The 17778-nt window shown below is 48.6% G+C and overlaps 2 protein-coding genes across 2 annotated transcripts; both read left to right on the top strand.

Moving 5' to 3' along the window:
* Positions 1–956: 956 nt before the first annotated feature.
* On the top strand, positions 957–6597 carry HOO65_040662 (Protein HOS4; the record flags this gene model as incomplete). Its single annotated transcript, XM_071002459.1, has 3 exons — positions 957–5709; positions 5791–6020; positions 6115–6597. 3 exons carry the CDS (start codon positions 957–959, stop codon positions 6595–6597), a joined length of 5466 nt encoding a protein of 1821 aa, XP_070859505.1.
* Positions 6598–7615: 1018 nt separating this feature from the next.
* On the top strand, positions 7616–9069 carry HOO65_040661 (Ribosome-interacting GTPase 1; the record flags this gene model as incomplete). Its single annotated transcript, XM_071002811.1, has 5 exons — positions 7616–7636; positions 7707–7727; positions 7836–8795; positions 8840–8960; positions 9050–9069. The coding sequence occupies 5 exons, from the start codon at positions 7616–7618 to the stop codon at positions 9067–9069; spliced, it is 1143 nt and encodes a 380-aa protein (XP_070859504.1).
* Positions 9070–17778: the final 8709 nt, after the last annotated feature.

The raw sequence follows: 17778 nt of genomic DNA, 5'->3' as shown, positions 1-17778 counted from the left end.
CGAGTTTGCTCTGATTTTGTTCTCGTCGACCTCTTTTCTTCTTCCCTTTTTTCCTTCGTCCTGAAATCATCGAGCGCGCCGCTCATTTTTTCTTACCATCAGTCTTCAATAGCCGGCGACAACGACGACCTCTTTATTCTATATTCGAGTATCTTTCACGCCTCTCAGTTGGATTCTTTTCTTGTCGATGAGTCCCTGAGACGTGCACTTGAAATTTCCTGGAATTACATATTGCCAATCGTGACTTGGGCTTTATCCGCTACAGTTCTTTTTTTCTTTTTTCGTATTATTCCTGTTATTCGCATCCGAAACGACGACGAGAAAATCCTTTTGTCCAGTATCTGATTTGACTTGACGACGCTACTCGCTTGCTATTTCCATCCCTCAAGCATACAGTCGTCGCTTTTTGACTCCCTATAACCACCGAAGCTTGTCGTTCTTTTGCGAGCCGTTTTAGCAAGGAGTCAGCGCCTCATCGCCCATCTATCTCCAGACACCTGAGCCCTTAAATCCCGACGAGTAAGTCATCGCCTTTTGCCATCGCCTTCCTGACTGCTTGCGCCATCTTATCCCCCTCTACTTGTGTATCTATACATCCCCATACACCCTATGCTTTCTGTTTCTTTGCTCTTGCTCGTCTAAATTCCTCGTCTATTGTTCCTAAAGCAATAAATACTATCGCTTTAAACGCCCTTTCCGTCCAAAGGAGAAGACAAGGCGTACCAAGTCAGCTGATATACCCCCATCCTCTGCTGCTGCTAATATCCTCTCCACTAGTCAAGCCCCAACTACTTGCCTGTTATTTCTATCTTCCAGGCAATCTAAATCTGCGCAAACCGGCTATTAACCCCTATTCCCGTACGGATTTTCAAACCGACCATCTTTCGAATCCATTGCGTATTGTCCTCTCCGAGGATGGTTCAAGTCGATCATTATTCTCCTTACTAGACGGTACCATGGATACGTATTCTGCTTCCAAATCCAAGCGGGACTCACCTAATAGCCCTAGTAGGTCCGATTTAGGACGGCGAACAAGCGACGACCTACGTTATATCAAGTCTATAAGGCCATCTCCTGGAAAAGACTCTAATCGCCATTTTGACCATCGTGACCGAGACCTGGGCGACCGTGAACGGGAACGAGGACGGGAAAGAGAAAGAGGCCGTGAACGAGACCGGTCGACCACTTCTGCAACCACCGTCAGAGATCGTGACCGTGACCGTGACCGTGATCGAGATCAAGATCGAGAAAAAGACCGCGATGACGACACAGCTACCAGTGATGTTTCGAATGCTGAAACCATCGTTCTTCCTGGCAAAGACGGCTATTCACCCTCCAAAGCTCGCAAGGTCAAACACGAACGCGAAATAGATGATGCTGCCGGCTCATCAGAATCTCCGGCCTCAGTCTCCACGCCGTCACTAAAGCTCTTCAAATCCACCTCTTCTATAAACCAACCACCGAACTCATCAGCGTCAGCGTCTACCAACACGCTATCCTCGACGAATGGATCTGGTAATAGCGGTGCTACTGTCTCTTCAAATACAGTCTCTACGTCTGCCCCAGACCCACCCAGCCGTGGGATTCTATCTGGAGTATTAGCTCACAAAAAAGTAAAACGGGCTGATAAGCAATCGAGCCTTGTGCGCAACAACGGATCTTCATCATCCCATCTTACAGCTGGTAATCCGTCATCTGGCTCCCCACCACCATTAAAACGTCGCCGACAATCCAACGCTCCTCCTCTAACTGGAATGATCAACTTGGGTGGCCATGGCGCTTCTGATTCTGAACCAGACCAGCATGGCAAGTCCCATGCCCCCCCCAAGGACCGGGATAAGCCTACAAATCTTTCTACTTCCACAACAACTTCTGATAAATTGCTCAAGCGCAAAGTTCCTAAAGTTGAATCAGATGAAGAGGGCGAGATAAAACCACGACGCTCAAAGCCTTCAGATCCTGCACACTCTTCTACTCAACCCCTCCGAAATTCAAAAGACGCCGGCAACAATAGACCACTGAAATCAGACACGCAAATCTCGAAATCTTCATCAAAATCACCAGCCGCAACTCCCCGCTCGTTGTCACCACATTCAAAACCTACTCCTGCACATCGACGTAGCTTATCGACAAACGGAGTAGCGAACACAAAGAAGAAAAAGACACCAGCACCTACATCGACATTGGCGTCAACTCCTTCTTCAGGCCCAGTCCCTGGGTTATTATCAACGCAGCTACATGCTTATGATTCTGACGATTCTTCATCAAGTGGTAGTCCTCGGCCCGGGAAAGGCTCAACGTTTATGTCTCGTGGCGTTAATGAGCGTATTGATTCGCCCGCTGGAAAAGGTCCAAGTAAAAAGCATCTTGATGCACACGGTCAAACTCTTTTAGCTCGCGCTTGTGCTAAGGGTGAATATGAAATTGCAAAGCAACGGTTAGCTGAGCGTCCTGAAGACCTTAATGTTGCCGACTACGCTGGAAACACGCCTTTACAAATTGCCGCACTTCACGGCTCTGAAGACATTGTCGATTTGTTATTACAGGCTGGGTGCAACCGGCACTGTATCAACTACGACAAGGAAACTCCGCTTCTTGATGCTGTGGATAATGGACACGTCGGCGTTGTGCGCCTTCTACTCGAGGCGGGTGTCAACCCACGAAAGCCAAATTGTCGAGGCGAGGAGCCACTCGCCAGGGTTACTCCCGATCTAGAAAATGGCGCCGAAATCCGGTCTCTTCTTGAAAAGGCAAAAGCTACTTTCCGACATCCCTCGGAAGGCTTACGTGAACTGGACGATACCACCGCCGATATAACTGAAGATGCTTCTGGCATTGACATAGATCATTCACGCAGCTCTCGTGCCCCAGACAGTCCAAATGCTACTACCATCTTCGGCCCGTCTACTTCTAGTCATCGTCGTGCGGGCACTGCCCGCGCTACTAAGACTAGCAATCATCTGCTGTATATGAACGTGGATGATAAAACGCTTAGGGCTGCATGTGGCAAAGGTGATCATGAAACCGTTACCCATTTACTTCAGGTTGGCGCCGAGTTTAACTACCCGGAGGCTATGACAGCTGCTGCTCGCGGTGGTCATGAGGTTGTCATGGAACTTTTGCTTGCCCTGGGAAATGCCAGTCCTGACCCTTTAGCGATAAAGACAGGCTCTCCCGACACTGCGACACCGATCCTTGCTGCCATTGGCCAAGAGAACATCAAGGTGATGAAGCTATTGCTGGATCAAGCCAATTTCGACCCTACTCGCTGTTATAAAGGAATGACTTACGCCGAGCTGGCACGCGAGCGTAAGGGTGTTAATTGGAAAGAAGAGGAAGAGCTTTTGAAGAAGGCCTATGACGATTACTGTCGTAAGCACCCCGAAAAAGCCAAGCATGTAGAGCGAGAGCGTGCTCACCGCCACCTGCTCGCTGACCAAGATCAAGAAGTCAGCCGGCAGCCTCGTGATAGGGAGTATCGTGACAAAGAAAAGGGCAAACAAAGAGAACCTGCGCCTTTGTCTGCCGATCGAGAACGAGATGTTGCTGCGCCTTCTAAGCTTTCTGTCAAGCGTGCCACTAGCCCCACCCCCCGAGATCCTGAGCTGGTTAAAAAGAAGACTGTCGTCAAGACTACATTGCCCAGAGACCAAGACTCTCGAGATCGTGACAGAGAATCTAGAGAGGAGGAACGGGAGTCACGCGAGTTGAAAAAGATTGGCGAGCTTAAGGAGAAGAAACGTGCTCCGTCAGCTGACCAAAGCGATGACCTTCCAACAGCTAAGCGGTCTCTTCTTTCTACTAGCTCTGTCCTCAAAGCTAAAAAGAAGGATAAAGATCGTGATGGCGATTCCAAATCTAATCTCCTTTCTGATCGTGAAATGTCACCTGCCATTCAGAAGAAAAAGGTCAAGCGCAGTGTGGAGGCCGACGCGGCCGCGTCCTCGGAGGGCGAGGCCGCTAAACCACGCCGAAAACTCATGTCAAAAGGCGACTTGACGGCTGAGCAAGAAAAGAATCGACGAGCTAGCATGGCATCCAACGCGTCTTCTATGAATCTACAGCCATCAAGCCCCCGTGATCGCGACGACCACACTCCAGCTCGCCCTATAAAAACCGAAGTTCCTTCCGAAAAGTATCATGACCGAACCAAGGCCCTCAAACGCGACGAAACCCCTGGCGACTCAGTCTCTACTGGTAAACGGCATCGGTCTAGTACATCACCCCCTCGCCGTAGTGGGGCAGATAAGGATGAGTCCGAAACACCGAATATCAAGCGTCGTCGACTTGTTGACGGTGAGCTGACCAAGGAGCAACGCCAAGAGCAGCGCCGGAAGAAGCTAGAAAAGCTTGAACGGGAAAAGGCTGAAGCTGGGAATGCTTCCGGAGATGACGACCACGGGCCACGACCTATCAAAACCGGCATTCTCTCGCGTGAGTCAAGTATGGGTACTAAGACTTTGAAGCCTACAAAAGAAGGCCGTGAACGCGATTCTAGTATCATCCGCGACCCTGCAAGGGCGACCCTTAAGGATGCTCTCAAAGCAAAAAAGCTTGCTGTATCTGCCAAGTCTAGTGATCGTCCCATTGTCAAGGCATCATCTGCTGTCCATGATAGTGATGTGGAGATGAAGGACGCTCCCTCTAGTGAAGGAGCTCGTGCACGCAAGGACAAGGAGTCAAAGTCTGATGATCAGGAAAGGAAGCGTCGCTTGACTGCTGCTGCTGCTGCTGCTGCTGCTGAATCAGATGAATCTAAAGCTATCAAGCGTGAAGCCATAGAAGAGAAGAAACGGCAAGACGAGCGTCGTGCCAGGGCCGAAGAAAAACGCCGCATCGAAGAGGATGCGGCAGCCGCTGCCGAAGCTGAAGCTGCTAAGAAACGCGCTGCTGAGCAGAAGGAGCGCGAGAGGGAAAGAGAAAAGGAGCGGGAAAGGGAGAGAGAAAGGGAAAAAGAGCGGCGACGTCGTGAGAAGGAAGAAGCCGAGGAACAGGAGCGTCTTGCTGCTGAGGCCCGTGAGAAGAAAGAGCGCGAAGAGGCCGAGAGGAAGCGTGAAGAGGCCGAGAAGAAGCGCCAGGAAGAAGAAGCGCGCATCCGCCGTGAACGTGAGCTCGAGCTTGAGCGCATTGCTGAAGAGCAACGCAAGAAGGCCGAAGAGGAGAAGCGTCTTGCTGAAGAGGCACGCCTCAAGGAGGAGAAACGCAAACGGGATGAGGAGCGTAAGCGCAAGGAAGAGGAAGAGAGGCGTGAAAGAGAACGTATCCGCCGTCTCGAAGAGGAACGCCGTCTACGTGAGGAGGCAGAGGCCAAGCGTAAAGCCGAAGAAGAGCGCCGTAAAGCCGAAGAGGAACGTCTACAACGCGAAGAAGAGGACCGCCTTCGTAAGGAGCAGCTGGAACGTGAAGCCGCCGAAGCTCGCCGCCGCCGTGAAGAAGAGCGCCGAGCAGCCAAGGAAGCTGAACAAAGGCGAATTCATGAGGAGCAGGAGAAGGCGCGTATTGCGGGTCTGCCAGCTCTGTTGCGCTGGTTCGAGATGTGCCCGAACCCCCGTCAGACGGCTGTGGCTGACAAGTTCCACCAGATGCAAGGCGTTCGTTGGGACACGCTTGATACAAGTCTGGATGGAACACCCGAAGGTCGCGAGCAGTGGGTTCTCAACACGCAAGCCGCTCTCCTGCTTGGCGAGAAAGACCTGACACTGTCAAGATGTAAGTTAAGCCCGGCCTATTATTATTTCTAGATGAGTAGTGAGTGACAGGTCAGGATGCTAACCAGCATGGACACTATAGATACAGGATGGCAGCGTATTGCAGCAACGCGTATCGCCAAGACTATGATTTGGCGTGTGGAAAACGATCGCTATGCTTTGACGTCACCTCGATACTACGAAATCGGTGTTCAACTTGCAGACTACTACGGCCACCCGAATGATCCCAACCTCATGGACCACAACACTCTTGAACGTCTGCGCAACGAGGCTATGGCACGGTTCTTTGAAATGGACATGTTCTTTGTCAAGGTATGTTTTAATGCAAATCAAAGTGCTATCTATCGATTCAATATTTGCACATCCTAGAAAATATTACACATCACTAACAAGCAACTTATTGCAGCTCTCCGATCTCCTCTTTGTTATCCCCACGATGCCTCATATTCGCAACGTTCGTCTCGTCGTCGAGTACCGCGAACTCCCTGAAACCGAAGACCAATTACAAGTCCTGTGGTCGGGCCAGAAATGGCGAAAGGACCCAGATATTGAAAAGTACCTTGGCTTTGCGCCACGGCGCAAGTACTTTGTTAACGGAGAATTTGTCAGAGAGAATCTCCCGGGACTCAGTGCCGTATCCCGTACGCCCTTTCCTGATGCTAATCGCGTGCCTCGCCGCTTCGGCATCACGCAGGTCTTTCCTTATGAGCCCGATTACGTAAAGCTGTGCAAGGAACAGGGCCTCGACCACCTGGTTCATCTAGCCGATGCGCCTACAAATGCTGAGCTGCCTGTGCTTAACGGGCTGGCTGGTGGCCCTCTCGAGGGCACTGGGTCAGCAGTATCAGAGCCGTCCTCTGAAATGGCTCAGGTCAATGGACTGCCATGATGATGATGGCTAGGGCATGGACCTGAATGGGGTTTACGGCGCTTGATTTCTTTTTCCTTTTCTGTCTAATGACACATATGCCTCTGCTATTTTGCTTTCTAATCTTCATACCCTTTTCCTGTTTTTCTCGTGGTTATACCCGCACCACATGTTTTATCCTATCCTGCCCTTTTTGTTTTGAAAGGGTGAAGACAAAGCTCGGCTATTACTTGATGCTGGGCGTTCTTTTGCTTCTTTTTTCTCTTTTGTTTTCTTGAGTTCTTTTTCTTTTCTTAGTGTATACTTTTCCGACTCATCATCCGCCTTTTTTGAGGGCTGAGGGATCTTTCCCTTGTTGTTTTCTGTTGTCAAGCATTTACTCTTGTCGTTTGTTTTTTCATCTTTTCCATTTGTCTTTCGTTTTTCTCTCTGGCGGTTTATCTTATTCTCATTGATGGTCTTTTCATCCCATGTGCAGTTTCTTGTTTCCCTCCGCATATCTTTGGCATGGCTATCAGGGTTGTTTTTGGAAGATGTAGTTTTTTTTCGGATTTTTCTTCTTTCTGTGATGACAATATGATGTTATTATCACCAGCGCCGTCTCTCGTTCATTTATATGGTGGTGATAGTTCAAGTGACGTAGTTGAAAGGATGAACACAAGGCTGACGAGACAGCTCAAAAATGGACCTAAGACAGCTGTCGCAGCTACCAGTACAGCTGGCGCACACAAAGCGTTCAGCTGGCGGAGTCTGCAGCCCCACCCAAAGCCGAAGAATTGAAGCTCAGGATTGGTCTGGATGGTGGGGTGGTTTGTTCCCATATGAAAAAAGAATATTTTTTATTTTATTCTTTTTTTTTTTTTTTTTTTTTCAAAAAAGAAGCCCGTCTACATCACCAAGTTTAAACTGAGACGACGGACAAATTGAAAGCCATTGGAAGCACGACGGCGACGATCAGCAAGAGTCACGAGCGACAGAAGACATCCAGATTATCCGCCATCCTCGTTTATAGTCACCACTGAGTTAGGAATTCGCAGCCATGTCTACCACGGTGGAAAAGGTTCGTCATTTTGTTTTTACCCGTACCATACACTCTTATAGGCAACATCCTGTACTAATACCATGAACAGATCAAGGAGATCGAGTCCGAAGTAAGTTTCCGGCCAATGGATGATCCGAACTTCCAATAGCGATGCGAACGAGCGACCTCAGAGATCTAACACCACCCCTCTCCCCCCCCCACCTTGGTCATTATTTAGATGGCTCGAACCCAGAAAAACAAGGCTACTGCCTACCATCTGGGTCAGCTCAAAGCCAAGCTGGCTAAACTCAAGCGCGAGCTACTAACGCCGTCGGGCGGTGGTGGTGGCGGTGGAGCCGGCTTCGACGTAGCTCGCACTGGTGTTGCCTCAGTCGGCTTCATTGGCTTCCCGTCTGTCGGCAAGTCGACGCTGATGTCACGTCTGACTGGACAGCACTCCGAGGCAGCAGCATACGAGTTCACGACACTGACATCAGTGCCTGGTCAAGTCAAGTACAACGGCGCGCCGCTGCAGATCATCGACTTGCCCGGTATTATCGAGGGTGCCAAGGACGGCCGTGGTCGTGGTCGTCAGGTCATTGCCGTAGCCAAGACATGCCATCTTATTTTCATCGTGTTAGATGTCAACAAGCCGCTGACGGACAAGCGTGTTATCGAGGCAGAGCTCGAGGGCTTTGGCATCCGCATTAACAAACAGCCACCTAATATCACCTTCAAGAAAAAGGATAAGGGCGGCCTGAACATTACCAACACTGTGCCCATGACACACATTGACAATGACGAAATCCGCGCCGTCATGAGCGAGTACCGCATCAACTCGGCAGACATCACCATCCGCTGCGATGCCACCATCGACGATTTGATTGACGTGCTGGAGGCCCGCTCCCGCTCCTACATCCCCGTCATCTACGTGCTCAACAAAATCGACGCCATCAGCATCGAGGAGCTTGACCTGCTCTACCGTATCCCCAACGCTGTGCCCATCTCGTCCGAGCAGGGCTGGAACATTGATGAGCTGATGGAGGCTATGTGGGAGAAGCTAAACCTGGTGCGCGTGTATACTAAACCCAAGGGGCGACTGCCCGACTATGAAGAGCCCGTAGTGCTGCGTTCGAACCGTTGCACTGTTGAGGATTTTGTGAGTATTGTCTGGAGGGGCAGTGGAATGCGATTCTCAGTAAGGGGCCCGAACTATTTTGCTAACATGGCTGTGCCCAACAGTGTAACTCGATCCACAAAACCATTTTGGAGCAGTTCAAGGCTGCTGTTGTGTACGGAAAATCTGTGAAGCATCAGCCGCAGCGCGTTGGCCTCAATCATGTGCTGGCTGACGAAGACATCGGTGAGTTGTTGTACTATTTGTTCTTTTTGTCATACGTCCCCTACTGTGCCGTACTCGATAGCTAATAACGCTTCTCTTTGTCTTTATAGTGACCATCATCAAGCGGTAAAAGACAGTGCCGACATATGCGGCATGCCTTTTCTTATTGACCTTGATTCTTGTTTGTTTGTTTTTTACTTTTGGCCTTTGGCCTTTGGTCCGCCATATAAAAAAGGGGATTTGGCAGGAAACCGGGCGGCGTTTGCTTTGCGTCTTTTTTTTTTTTTCTCTTTTTTTTTTCGTCTTCTTGCAGTATGCCCTATTTTCTTTTCTTTTCTGTTTGTTTTACCTGACCATGTTACAACATGGTTTGTGTGTGTATTGTTCTCCTCATCTCTTGGTCCACATCCCTTTCTTTCCTAGAGTCTCTTGAATTAGGTTAGGCTAGACCATGGTCCGCTTAGATATAAAGTGTATAGGACATAGCTGGGGAAAAACATAGATCCGCGTTTCTCTTCAGTCCGCTTAGCACCGAGGTTCTCGTCATCTCTTCTATTTCTCTTCCAAGTCACTTTAACCCAACCGAAATTCTAGCAAACTTCAATCGGTCTATGAGCGGCCCATCTTTTCGACGCTATTGGTGCGCCTATTTCAACTTTTAGTCTATAAAAACAAGAGGGGCAAAACGCTAGTTCCATTCTCATTCACTTATAGAGAAACTGTAGTCACAGGCAACACATATTGACGGCTAGTGGCTTCTTGACCCCCATTTCTCATTCATTTGAGACAGACGAGCTTGGAATGGATCTGGCTATCTCCAAGCAAGCCCAGCTTGCTGAGCTAGGCTAGAATAAGCGATAAACGGAGACAATGGAAAAGAGACAAGACACAAGGCAGCTAGCTACTGTGCCGGGCTAACTGGTCTCAATAGTAAATGCTCTTCTCTTGCCATTTGCATCCATCACCACCTTCCTAATATCTAATCCCCGAGATCAACGACCAATGCCGGTAGGGTGTAGAAGGAAGGGGCAGACGGAAGTCGTGGAAGGTGCAAGCAATAAGCAACACCGGTTCCTGCCTTGTGCTACTGCCCTGGAAGGTTGGCTAAGGGTCTAGGGTTATGGAATAAGGTTATAGTTGGTAGGGAGAAGAAAGCCACCATTTTTCAAAGACTTGCTGCCGATATTTGCAGTCAGATTTATTTCCTGTTTTGCTTCTACTTGTCCTTGAGGCTTCGGCGGGGCTGGCTCGGCTCGCTTACAGTCTCTTGTTTTTTATCCCCTCTTTTTTGTTTTCCCTTATCGCCACTCACCGAATATCCTCTTGTTCTCTCCTTGTCCCTGCCCAAGTCCCCTTAATACATGTGCGTGGACGTGGACGTTGGCTAGTGCGGGCGGTTTTCTTGTCACCTTATTATCCATAATGGTGATGAGACCTTGGCTTCTGCTGCTAGCTGCTGCTCTTCATTCATGCAATGATCTTGTGGCATTCGATACTTGGTAGGATAAGCACTCATGTCTCCTTCACAAGGGTCAAGGGTGGAAGTAGGTGGATTGGAGCGTGTGTAAATGCGTTATGTACTATGGAGCAGGTACTGTTTACATTCTGCTTGTGGTATGTAGTACTACTAGGCGGGTACGTCTTAGATGAAAGTGAGGGCGATATGCCGAAGCTAGTGAAGCTGATCATCATAGACCACCCCATAGGTGTAGATATCGGACTTTGCTATAACGAGGTTGGAGAGTGATGAGGGAGGCTTTGGGGAATTGGAGATTGGAGTTTGTGATTGTCCATCTCCTCTCACACTGCCCTTTAACCCCTTCCGTGGAAGAGGCATCGCTCTTTTTCACTCTCTTGCATGAGCTGGGCGAGTGTCATTTCCTGCAGAGGCAAGCAGTTATATTAGAGAGTGCTGCGGTTGCTGCTGTACTATGGGGGCTGTATGTAGGGGGATTCAATGTGTAATGTCCACAAGCAAAAGAGGGCTACATCATCGGATCTAAATGAGACATACACATGTGCGGACTTCTATGTCTCTATGGTGCAGATTATACCCACTAGTACTTCCATGTTGGCCAAGAGAACGACAAAACACGCCGTCATTGCAGCTGCAAGGATGGAGTTAGTCAGAATCTTTTCAAGGGCCATAACTACAGAGACATGAGGCGATCAAAGGCAACAGGGCCGAGAAGAGCGATTGCTTGCTGAGATATGGGAGATAAGGACATGTTGCAAGTTTCAGCCAGGCAAGTCAACAAGCGAGAGGGAATGAATGGGCATGAGCACAACGTGAAAGGAGCCACTAACATTCATGCCACTCGAGTATGTATGCCTCTTTTTCCTCCCACTTGCCGACTAGGCCGCATGGTCTTTGAGATGAAAGGGAAGCTAGCTTTTGCTAATTGTAGACAAGCTGCTGAGCTGGGGACACATTGGAGGAGGATGGGATACCGTTGAAAGGCACTAAGCGTCCCTGCATGGGAGAGGGCTTTCCAGTGTTGTTTATTAGCTCTCAGGCAGGATATGGGATCCAATCCAAGTACAACATAAGAGGCGAGGAAGATGAGGGAAGGGATCAAGAGATAAACATAAATGACAAAGATATAAGAGAGTCTTTACGTTTGCTCCGTTGGGTTACACTGTCTTGCTCCTCCCTTCGGCCATCACCGAGACTAGCCTAACCTGCACAGCTGCATAGACATGGACAGAACGTACATGAGCGTACATAAGTGTACATGAGCGTACATGAGCGTACATGGGTATACATGCATTGCAACATGCCAAGTAGACTCGATTCGGAGACTTTTGTCTGTTGTTGTTTTTTGTTTTTTTTCCTTTTTTCTTTTTCCTTTTGCTTCTGTTAGTGCCTTTATTTTTCTGTCTCCTCTGGCTGTCTTGATAGCCCTTTATCTGAGATCAAGCCTGTTTATCGAGGAGCGCAAAAGTCACGAAGCTCGAGTGACACTGCACGAGGCGAGGGAAGCAATCAAGGAGGAGCTGAGAAGAAACATGCTGGCGATAAGATGGATAATACGTATTGGTAGAGAGAATGACATCCACGCTCATGGCCCCCCTCTCAAGTTTGTGAGGCGGACTAGTGGCTCGCTTGATTCCATCACATACGTATACGCAATGCAACAGGAAAGAAAATTGCTTGACAACACGGCGAATGGAAGGGTCTGGCAGGACATGAACACTGTGTAGGTAGTAGGCAGGAGCTCTTGGCATATGGTCTAACTTCGCCTAAGCTGTTAGATTCTCCTAGAAGCATGCCATGTTGCAGTAATGCCAGCAAAGCAAGCAAGTCGAAATCCTATGACACTATAGAAGCATATATTGCATGGTACCTCTGACATGAGAGAGCGGAGTCTCGGGAGGAAATAAAGGAGAAAGGGAGGCGGAAACAGGGAGCAGGCAGAGGCTACAAGAAACCAGGCTGAAAATCAGTAATGCAGGTGGGTGTTAGTTGTGTTGACAGAGGCAGGGTGAGAATGTGTGTGTAAATGTGCTTGATTCCTTCTCGTTCCATGGCGATCTCGCCTTGACAAATACTGTGAACCTAGTTTTTAGACCGCACTTTGAGATGCTTGATTGGCGTAGAAGGTTGGTCAATGGGTATTTTATCTACAGAACTAGGCCAGCATGTACTTTCTTTCTTTCTTTTTCCTGCCTGCAACAGCACTGGGGAGGGGGGGCAACGGATATGATAGGGCGGGGTTCAAGCCACGTACGACGTACGGCCTAGAGCTTCATAGGGGGTGTCTGTAGGTTCTCGCTGGTGGAGGGCTTGTGATTCCGTGTGTCCATGCAACAATATAATTAATTGTACTCTTGGGAGCAACCAACAACTAGCAAATAAGGCACAGATGCCAACGTTATATGTGTGTGAGCGTGCGTGCCTTACCTCATTGTTATGTTGTACCAGGGCACGATACCGTTTCTTATAGACGGCATGGTGCTCTCAGTTTGTGACTTGTCATCTTTGCTTCAGAATCCTGAGCAAGCAAAAAAGGAATCGGATTTGACCTACAAGCTCCTAGCTTCTAGAACACGAGAAGGAAAAGCAAGAGGATGAAAAAAAGGAAGGCTGTTGAGGCTAGTAAATCCTGAGCCTTCTCGGCGAACAGTTGCCTGTGAAAAAAAAAAAAATGACAGGAAACGTAGAGCAAGTTAAATGACGCAGTCAAGGGTTTGTCCGGGAGCGGAAGGGAATGGCGAGCCTAGTGGATATTAAGCAAGTGTTTGGCGATCAGCATAGCAAAGAAAAAGAAAAGAAATTCTAGGGCTTAGATATAGAAGTAAAATGACGATCAGGGAGCTGAGAGGAGAGAAGAAGGGAGAGAAAATTGCTGAAAAATGGAGGCTTTTATCTAGGACCGGATAGATTAGCAAGCAACACAGCAGTTCTGCAGCTCGCCTGGCATTGTCTTCTGTCCTGCGGCGAGCAAATAACTCCTTTTCTAAGGGAGTTGTAGGTACGAGAAGGAGGCCGGGCAAGGGACCAGACCTCTCTCTCTCTCTCTCTCTCTGTATGCGAATAGTTACTGCTGGGCTGAGTTGACATGGTTGGCGTGGAATCATAGCTGCCTCCTGTAGGCCCCCATCGCAGTTGATGCCTCTGTTTTCTCAGCAACAATGACAACACAGGTGGAGGAGGCGAAAGCCCAGAAATACAAGGGAGGGATAAACATGGCTAGATAAGGCAAGAGAGTGGGGAATTATGGTGTCTCAGAAACAGGAAGGAAAGTACTTGAGTTGGTTTGGACTCGAGACTCGAGACTCGAGCTCCCTCCATTACCATGTAAATGGCACTGTTGCAGTTGCTCAGTTTGGAATTTCTTCACTCGTGGTAACTGCCACGAAGATAAACCAAACCAACCCAACAACGGCAAGCCGCGCCCATAGTAGACACAGACAAAATATAGCAACACCACAAGTTGAGAGCAAACTTCATGGGCCTCGTACAGTAAGCAGTACGTACATCCAAGTAATATAATAGCCTTTAGATGAGCTGGCTTGCTAGCTATGCAGATCCTGCCATCTGCCATTTCATTAGTCACAGTTAGCTAGCCCTGGCCTGGGGTTCTTGGACCTTCCGAAACGTCGATAGACCAAGTGTTAATTTCACGGCTCAACAAAATCAAAGAGAGACTGGCGCCCTTACTCGGGGCAATGAAACTCTGAAAGCCCAGGAAGAGAAACGAAAGCCCTCGTTCTCGATGCCCAAGCCAGCCTTCTAGCTCTAATTGAGGTCTCGTTCTTTCTTTTCTCCGCCTTCCCTGCCCCCATCACGTTAATTTTGTTTCTCGCGCGAGAAGCTTAAATGGAGACGAGAGACAAGCAGCGCTTTGGCAGTTGAACAAACAAATAGGAAGGATGTGTGTGGGCTAGGCAAGCATGCAAGCAAAAGATAGGCAGATGAGCAACAGACAGCAGCATGCAAGGTATAGGTATAGGTAGGCTAGACTTAGGCAGGAAGGAGGCCTATAGGCTTACTTTTTTCCAAGCAACTCGGCAAAAAAGAAAAAAAAAAAAAAAAGACCCAAAGGAGGAGGGGGTAGCACAGACAGTCCAACGAGGGTGTGTGTTTATAGCCAAGACAAAACAGAGCATTGCAGATCTAGCTTCAACTTCGACTAACCCATTTTGTCCGTCCTCCTCTGCCTCGCTTCCTCCAGTCCGAAGACTGATCCTTGTACGTTGAGGGCGAGGTGTTGTTCATCGACGTTTTACGCGGCCTTGTAGTAGCCCACTTTTGCTGACTAGCGTAGCGTAGCAGATGAGACCAGAAATGATGGCCCATACACAGCCAACAGGCGGTATTATTATAGATCAACAACGCAGAGATGGGGAATGGAAGAGGAAGAAAGGGCAGAGGGCAAGGAAGCTCTTCCCATACGGTAACTCACAGGAAGTTCATTATTCTGGTGTGTGTGTGTGTGTGATCAACTCACTGGCCGCGTAGTGCAGACAACGCTACGCAACATACTAACTGACATTGGTCTTTTTTATGACTGTCATTGCTACCTTTTCTTGTACCAAGTTTCTCACTACGACTAAGACCTTGTCTACGCTACCCCGGATTTGTGTCCTATTCTATCTGTTTACAGTCGAGTCCGAGTGTCTACCTAGTTATGCTCGGCATGCCTCTAACCTGGCCTGGCAGCCCTTTTTCCCATTTACTTTTCATTTAGTTATTTCTTTCGCATTTATTTTTTTTTCTTTCCTGTCTTTCATCTTCACTTGTACCAAGGTGAAAGGAGGATTTAGTTGCTAGCTGGCGCGCCGCTATCTATCGCTCCGCTTCTTCCGCATGCTTATTATTTGATGTATTTATTACTTTAATGCGTTTTTGTAATTCCTTTTCCTTTCCTCCATGGCATATCCCGGCTAGCTCTTGTCCGACAACGTCTTGAGCTAGACCAAATCTGGTATTCCGTTGACTTCGGACGTCTTAGAAAGAAGCAGCCAGAAGAAACACGCAACAGTAGAAACAGCAAAGTAGAGGCTCAAAGATAAGGAGGGGAGGTAGGTGCGAAAAGAAGTAGGACAAGAAGACGAGGTTGAGAGGGTCAGGCTAGGACGGAGAATAGGGTAGTGGAAGGGATGATGACGAGGAGCACCAATGATAGCTAAGAGAAAGAATAGCCCAGTCTTTCCGAGGATAACTCTTACGCATGAAGGCCTTCCTTCCGCCTTCGTTTACACCGTCAAGATAGGAGGCAGAGCGATGTCCCAGCTCATGAGGCCTGTCAACTCTTGTTCTGTTATGTATGTTTTCTTTTTCTCCTTCCTTGTCACATCATACACGAATACAACTGTGACTTGGCTGCTGCTATGCTCATGAAGGACTCGAGAAAACGAAAATAAGAAACAGCTTCTGTTCCATATACAGCAGCGGGGCGCTTTATGTTGGGGCTGGCTAGCTCCCCATTCGTCTTTTTATCCTTTGATTCGCCACCTTTTGCATCTTCCATACGTGCACTTGACGTGCTCTACCCACCCTTCCATCTCGCGTTTTATTTGCTTCATTTTATCTACAATTTTCTTCGTCTGAAAGTACCCCCGGTGTCGTCTCTAAGCTAGACTACCACGCTGAGCAGCCTCTCTTTATGTTGCCCTTTGCACTGGATTTGTGCTTGCGTACATCTCCTCCCTTGGCCTCCTCCATGGTGCCCCGCTTGACCTTCCCCTAACAGGACAACGACTCTGGCAATACGCTCATTTCCTGCTTTTGCATGTATTTGGAGGAGGCCATACTACTATGTGGCTTGCATCAGGAGGGAGAGGGACAAGAGGGTAGTCTACTTTCCGGCTCGGATTTTCCTAGTCTTCCTCCTGTCCCGGTGCTTGCTCGCTTTCGGCTGCGCTGCCTTATCCTGGACTGCCCTTGGAAAGAAGCCTTGTGTCCATCCTGACTGGCTGCTCTTGCGCCTTCCCGTCCCCGCCGCCCCATCCAAGGAAACAGACCAGAATAGAGTGTCTGTTCTGGTTCCAAACACAAGAGGTCCTTTTGGGCTCTGGGCTCTGGGCTCTGGGCTCTCTGCTCCTTCTTGCTATCTCTTCATTCTTCAAAGTTGCCTTGGCCGTTTGGTACGAGCTGCTTACTTGGTCTATTATACCATGCATGTCGTGCTTATCAAGCAGAAACACGCGCACGTTTTTTTCTCCTTCTTCTTCCTCAAAACCGCCGCCGGCACAGACTATTGCCCGGTTGGTTGATTGTAGATATAGCAAAAGGGCAATTGCAGCTGCAACTGTACTACGGCTACAGGTAAATAAGGCGGGTTGCTTTTTGCAGTTGCCAGGATGGGGCGCAGGATCAAAGTCCGAGTCCGAGCTCCAAATGGTTAAATTGCAAATAAATTGCGAATAAATTGCAAACAAGTCTCTGACAAGTCCAAGGCAATTGCATTCAGAGCCACGCGAGAGTGGAGGGAGACAGGCGGTCAGGACGGTAGTTCCCATGTTTTTATTTCTCTTTCTTCCTTCGCCTGCCTGTTTGGCAACTTAGTTGCGGTTGTTGCCTGTTTTTTTTTCTGCTGTTAGTAATCTCGAGTACTGTCGCTGCTATCTTCACACTGCGCCCATTCTTTTTCTTTCTTTTCTCTGTCTACAGAGCAAGTACTTGTGCGACTAGGTGCACGCATGATTGTGCCTCAGCTGCTCATTTATGGGCATTATAAGCAGCGTTATGAGGTGTTATTCCGATGCTACTTGTGCTGCAACTCAATGGAGCTCTGGCTTCCACTTACGTGCTTAAGGAGGCAATCAGCAAAAGCAGGCAAAAAAATAAGGAAAGAAAAGGGACATAACTTTCATTCATGCATGCCCAAGCTGCATTACCGGGAGTGCTTCCCCAGTACATCGATGCTACTCTGATAAAACGCCGTTGCATGCCATGTACAAACATTATGTGCATGCATGCAGGAGACGCTTGCTGGCATCATTGATGCTAAATGCAGACATGTAGAGGATGAAAACTAGAAAGAGGCAATAAAGCAAAGTAGCTCTGCTTGAATCTCTAACACTAGCCACCGAGATTCCTAGGTTCGGAGCTCTGTATCTGATCTGAGCACAAGCACGCAAAGATATCCATGTGAGATTGTCATAGTGCGGGCACACTAGAATCTTATGTAAATGTGAATAGGTTTTTCAAATAAGGTAATATGCCCTTTTCCTGTTCTCTCCACCAAAGCACACAACTTCTGCTTACAACAAGCATCCCTGCATTGTTCTTATCCTGATGTCTACCCCCCCCCCCCCTCTTACTTTCCTTGACCTTGCAATAACCTGTATTTTGCTGCTTCATGACTGACTAACAAGGGCCTTGCCTTGC

The sequence above is a fragment of the Ceratocystis lukuohia genome (assembly GCF_044167205.1).
Source record: "Ceratocystis lukuohia strain C4212 chromosome Unknown Supercontig4_pilon, whole genome shotgun sequence".
NCBI classification, from domain to species: Eukaryota; Fungi; Ascomycota; class Sordariomycetes; order Microascales; family Ceratocystidaceae; genus Ceratocystis; species Ceratocystis lukuohia.
This window is presented reverse-complemented; position numbering and strand designations above follow the sequence as displayed.